Source organism: Quercus lobata, chromosome 2 (genome assembly GCF_001633185.2).
Source record: "Quercus lobata isolate SW786 chromosome 2, ValleyOak3.0 Primary Assembly, whole genome shotgun sequence".
NCBI classification, from domain to species: Eukaryota; Viridiplantae; Streptophyta; class Magnoliopsida; order Fagales; family Fagaceae; genus Quercus; species Quercus lobata.
In genome coordinates this window covers 78414386-78420587 of record NC_044905.1, presented here as the reverse complement: position 1 = coordinate 78420587, position 6202 = coordinate 78414386, and the positions used below count along the sequence as shown (strand labels likewise).

The following is a 6202-nucleotide window of genomic DNA, read 5'->3' as shown; positions in this document are numbered from 1 at the left end:
ATCAAATTTTTGTACCATATGAGGCTGAGATCATTTTGGGTTTGCCACTAAGTTCAACTCTACCTGCAGATGCTTTGATATGGAGTGCAAACCCCAATTGGGAAATTCTTAGTGAGGAGTGCCTACAAAATTGCAATGGAGTCTAGAGTACAACCTGATTCTGGTTCCTGTTCAAACAATAGTGATATGAAGACACTTTGGAAGGTGCTGTGGGGTTTGAAAATTCCAAATAAGGTGAAACATTTTGGGTGGAGAGCGTGTAAAATCATTCTACCAACATTGTCTAACCCTAAGAAGAGAGGAATTGTTGAGAATGACTTATGTGAAGAGTGTAAAATGGGCTGTGAATCCTCAGGTCATGTGTTTTGGAGCTGCTTATGTGCTTCGGGTACCTGGGCTCCTACTTCTATTTTCTGCAGGCAGCAACATTTGTTTTTTAATGACTTTATGGAGTTATTTTGGTTCCGGGTGCATGTTCAGAAAAGTGGTGAGGAAGTTCTCTCATTAGCTGTGACCACTGCTTGGTCTTTGTGGTCTAGGCGAAATGAGAAAAGAAATGGCAAGCAGTTTATGACAGGATTTGAGCTAGTCAAGTGGTGTGGAAAATATATTGAATCATTCAAGGCAGCAAATTCTTCAAATTTACCAAGTTCTGCAAATTCAGCAAATGCAGCAACAAATTCTACAAATGCAGCAACTTCTGCGACTGCTGCAACATTTGCAACTTCTGCATTAGGCTCGGCAAAACCACAATGCAGACAGGTTTGGTCACCTCCTGATACTTCTGTTTTTAAAGTAAATGTTGATAGGGCTGTCTTCGCGCAACAACGTAAGTCAGGGGTAGGAGTTGTAATATGCAATTGTGAAGGTTTGTTCATGGGACCTTTGTCAATGAAGCTAAATCAACATCTAGGTTCCCTAGAAGCCGAAGCAAAAGCTTATGAATTGGGTATTATGTTTGCTAAAGATATGGGATTTCATGAGATTGTTCTTGAGGGGGATTCGGTTATGGTTTCAAATGCTATTGCTGGCATTTCTCCTCCTCCATCTTCGATTGCATCAGTTGTGTATGGAATTAGTTCTCTGTTAAGTGCTTTTCATAAGTTTTCTATTTCACATGTTAGTAGGAAAGGTAATCAGGTAGCTCACTTGTTAGCAAAACATGCTCAGGGTGTTGAGCAATATGTTACTTGAATTGGGGAGAGCCCTTGTTTTTTAGAACACGCTCTCTCAACTGATATATTTGTTTCTCGTTCATGTTAATGGAATTTTAGTTTTCTATCAAAAAAAAAAAAAAACCGTGATTGTGGTAAAATAGGAATCTACTCCTAGTCCTACTAGTATTGGTTCAAAAAAAAAAGTACTAGGTAGTATTAATTCTTCTTTGATTTAAAAAAAAAATTAATAATATTAGATTGAATTATTTCAATCTATTTTTAGGGAAGTTTTGTGTTTGGTGAAAGTCATTAGAGAAATTGCTATAGAGATGTTGATGCATCACATTGGAATCTTGGGTTGTTACTTTATCTACGAGTCCGATAGACCAACCAAGAGAGTTGGAGGTTACTTTGATTTTGAGGTTATTTTATAATATGATACATGAGAGTGAGTGTAGTTTGGCACAGATTCAGTGCTCCTTTTATATAGTACATGTATAGATTTACATTTGGAGCATCTCCAAGCTCTAATTATCATTTTACATCAGTTCTCAGTTGCTTGTCTTGTGTGCATGTCCCACAAATGACTACTAAGTTTTGGGTTCAGGTGATAGCGATAGCTCAGTGTAATGACATCCTTTGTGGTTTGACTTCCATCTCCCCCTCATTCATGTTTATAAGCTTACCATTTTTATTCATATTTGCTTCACTTCAAGAAGGTACTGACTTACTGTTTCTGATCTGATGGAACAACATTTTGAGATGGAAGTAATACATTTTTTGCAACGTATTCTGGTTTTATGTCCTCCTGAAATGTTGCTGCCTTTGTATCAGGGGAGTTGCCCTCTATATTTATTGACCTTTTAATTGGGGTACACTTAAAAATAGATGGAGTTGTTACAAAATCATAAGTTTTAGGTTGCGACTTGCGAGTGAGATCATGGGTTAAAACCCATTATCTGTACTTACAAATAAGAAGATTAATAATCATAAAAAAAGAGCAGAAGTATTTATCTATTTGCAAATTGAAAAATCATAGGATAAAGCTTCTTATAATCTGTCTTTCGGACACAAGCAGAAAATAATACGAGTAAATAAATAATGATATGATATGTTTTCTCCATTGATAAGAATAATACTCGTTAGGGACATAATTTTCCTATTCTTCCGGTTCTCTATTGACAATTTTTCAAATAAAAATATATCAAATATAAAATTTAAAAAGTGAAAGTAGGAAAAAAAAAAAAAAAAAATGTAATAGCGAGATCTGACGCCATTTCATACAGATAGAGATTCAAAATTATTAATCACAAAAATGCTGTGGCCGTGTGCACGCGTAAAAGAGCACCTCTTTTTTGTGCGAATATAGCTCCAGCTGTTTGTGGACCAAAAACGTTGATTTTGTAGCTGAAAAAGTCAACTAGAATTTCTCATGCATTACATTTACAAATTTTTTTTTTAAAAAAAATTTCTGCCGTAAGAGATTCTTTGGTTATGCTTGTAACTCCATCCGCCCTTTGTTGTCCATTTTCTGTTTCTTTTTCTTCTACCTGCACCGTGTGTTACAAACAATGGCTTTAAGCTGGGCTTGCCTTGCTATTCTTATCTACCTTCTTCCGTTTCAAAACCTTCTTCCCATTTCAGTGACTGCGGTGCCTGATGGTTTTCTGGCCGTAAACTCTTCTACTTCGTGGACCAACAGTTTTTCTGCTCCTGATTCTGTGAAATTCGATGATGGATCATTTGTGACAATCATACTTTCCCGTGTATCACCCGATCTATACTATGGTCAATATGTTTGTGGTTGTGGCTTCTTCTACAATCGAACATATAACAGATCTCTTTTTGCTAATTTTATTCTGTATTACGAAGAGGGCAATTTTAAGGTATCGGATTATCCCGAAGTAGTATGGTCTGCTAACCCAAAGAATCCGGTTAGCCTTAATGCGACTTTGCAGTTCACTTCGGAAGGAGGTTTGGTGCTAGAAGATGGTAATGGAAGTAGAGCGTGGTCAACAAACATCAGCAACAAATCTGTGGTTGGCCTAAACTTAACCGATGACACCTGCAACCTCATGCTGTTGGATGACAAGAATGCAACAATTTGGCAATCTTTTGATCACCCAACGGACACGCTGGTTCTTGGCCAAAAGTTGCTAAGAGGTCAGCAACTCACTAGTGAAGGAGGAATGTTTTCATTCTCAATCACTAGTGAAGGTTTGTTTTTCTATATCAATTCTAATCCTCCTGATATCTATTATTATTATCCTTTTAGTAATGTGAAATACAATTACTCTCAATTTCTGAATCAAAGCTTCGCTACCTTCGAAATTGATTATCCATCACCTGGCATAGCCCTTGGCCTAACCATTACTGCAAAGTACATGAAACTTCGGCCTGACGGACACTTGAAAGTGTATGATGGAAACTGGTATGAAGTCGATGATTTTCTCAATCCGGATATTGGTTACTGTGGTTATCCTGGGGTTTGCGGCAATTATGGTATTTGTACAGATGAGCAGTGTAGTTGTCCGCCACCCATAAATGGTACAAACTATTTTCATCCCATCAATGACAGGCTACCAAACCTTGGATGCTCTCTAGTTACTCCCTTGTCTTGTGACGCGAACAAAAATCACATTCTTATAGAGCTCCAGAACATCACATACTTTCCCTTTCGAGAAGGCCTCCCAGATGTACATCCAGACTACCAACACATAAGTTTAGAGAGCTGCAAACAGTCTTGCTTAAAAGTCTGTTCCTGCAAAGCTGCTATTTATAATTCGAGCAACCGTGTTGGGAGCTGCTATTTGCGATCCCAAATTTTTTCCTTGATGTACGCTGATGAAAGAGATTTAAGAGAAGAAACTTACTTTAAAGTATATATCAAGGTGCAAAATGTTCCTCTTTCTCCTCAGCAACAAAAACATTGGCTTGGATTGATATTGGGATCCAGCCTAGCATTTGTTCTATTTCTTTTAATTGGATTCTTTGTTTTTAAAGTTTGGAAGAAGGAAACTGCTAATGAAGTAGAGGAGTATTATTTAGATCATGTACCAGGAATGCCCACAAGGTATTCTTATGATGATTTGCAAGCAATAACAGAAAATTTTAGTAAAGAGCTCGGTGAGGGAGGATTTGGTACAGTTTTTGAAGGGACTCTAATTGATGGCACAAAAGTTGCAGTGAAGCGTCTTGATGGTTTTGGTCAAATCAAGAAATCATTTTTAGCTGAAGTTGAGACAATTGGCAGCATTCATCATTTCAACTTAGTACAACTGATTGGATTTTGTGCTGAGAAATCTCATAGGCTTCTTGTTTATGAGTACATGTCTAATGGGTCTTTAGACAAATGGGTATTTCACAAAAATCCTGAGATGTTGCTTGATTGGCAACATAGAAAGAAGATCATCCTTGATACAGCAAGGGGACTAACTTATTTACATGAGGAGTGCAGACAGAAGATAGTTCACTTGGACATAAAACCCCATAACATCCTTTTAGACGAGAATTTTAATGCAAAAGTCTCTGATTTTGGGATGTCTAAACTAGTTGATCGAGATCAGAGCCAAGTTGTAACAACCATGAGAGGAACTCCTGGCTATATGGCTCCTGAATGGCTGAGTTCGATAATCACAGAAAAAGTAGATGTATATAGCTTTGGAGTAGTGCTTTTGGAGTTATTATGTGGAAGGATAAATTTAGATCGCTCTCAACCAGAAGAAGAAATGCTTCTATTTGATCTTTTTAGGAAAAAGATTAAGGAGGAACGACTGTCAGATCTAATTGATAAGAACAGTGGAGATATGCAATTACATGGTGAAGATGTTGTAAATATGATGATGGTTGCCAATTGGTGTTTGCAATTTGATTTTACAAAGAGGCCTTCCATGTCTATGGTGGTTAAGGTCTTGGAAGGTGTTGTGGATGTTGAATCTTTTTAGATTATTTTTTTCATGAATCCACCTTTACCAAACACGAGAGCTAGAGTTGATATCCAGGAAGCGCACGTTATCGCTACTACCCTAGTATTGCCATCAGTTCTATCAGGACTGCGGTGAGTTTTCAGTGTCTTTCATTGTTTGACAAATGAGGTAACTTCGGTACTTCTAATAAATTCTTTCACCTAATAACTAATATTATTGGTGTAAATTTTGATGGTAACTTCAGCCTAAGTCATTCGTGTCGATGATTATTGGCAATAGCTTGGTTTCTCTGTTAGTAACATATATGTTTATTTAACATTGTGGGTATTTATTACGCATAGTAAGTTTGCAGAGAAGTTAAGAGTCGTATTGTATATAGTTATTTTTTTTCGGCTATCTAGTAAATTATTCTTGTTTAAATCACATGAGAATGGTTGGAAATATGTGATCAAGTTTGTATATTGAAGTTCCTATGATTAGAATAATGATTAAATGGATAAATTGATTATTTTCCATTAATTTAAATTTTTGAGACAATTTGTAAAAGTTAATATATCATAAGTAAGTGATCCTACGTTTGAATCTCATCTTCACCCAAACCTAAAACCCCACTTTTTAAATTTAAAAATGTTAGGCCACACAACTTGAACTATTAAGATAGTTTTTGGTCTCCTGAAGCAGTAGGCAGCAAAAATAACTTTCTCGAAGCATGTCAGTTACAACCTATTAAGCGGAAAATTTTTAATTCTCTCTCTCTGGAGAGAGATACAGAGAGAGAGAGGGAGAGGTCGCTTGATGCACATTAGCGCCTCTATGCTAATCTGTGCTTGAGGCTCATCTACTCTGTACAGAGCAGAGCCTTTTTGAGATCTAAGAGCATTTTTGAGATAGGGGATAGTAAGATTTTACTAATTGGTAGTGCGACTACACCATCAAAAATAATAATCACTGCCAATGCTCTCGGAGTCTCTCATATTTTATTTATTTTTAGATGAATGGCCAGTCAAGGCACGCAGCTGAAGCTGCACAAATACATCCAAGCACCAAGAGGTACACCTAACATGGAATGAACCTTCTCAATGGAATAGTGGTGATAGTGTTTAGGTGAAAGTGTATTGA

General features: G+C 36.9%; 1 protein-coding gene across 1 annotated transcript; it reads left to right on the top strand.

Annotated features, from left to right (window-relative positions):
- Positions 1–2644: 2644 nt before the first annotated feature.
- Positions 2645–5437, top strand: LOC115976734 (G-type lectin S-receptor-like serine/threonine-protein kinase SD2-5). Its single transcript, XM_031098196.1, has one exon. The coding sequence runs from the start codon at positions 2729–2731 to the stop codon at positions 5099–5101; it is 2373 nt and encodes a 790-aa protein (XP_030954056.1). The 5' UTR covers positions 2645–2728; the 3' UTR covers positions 5102–5437.
- Positions 5438–6202: the final 765 nt, after the last annotated feature.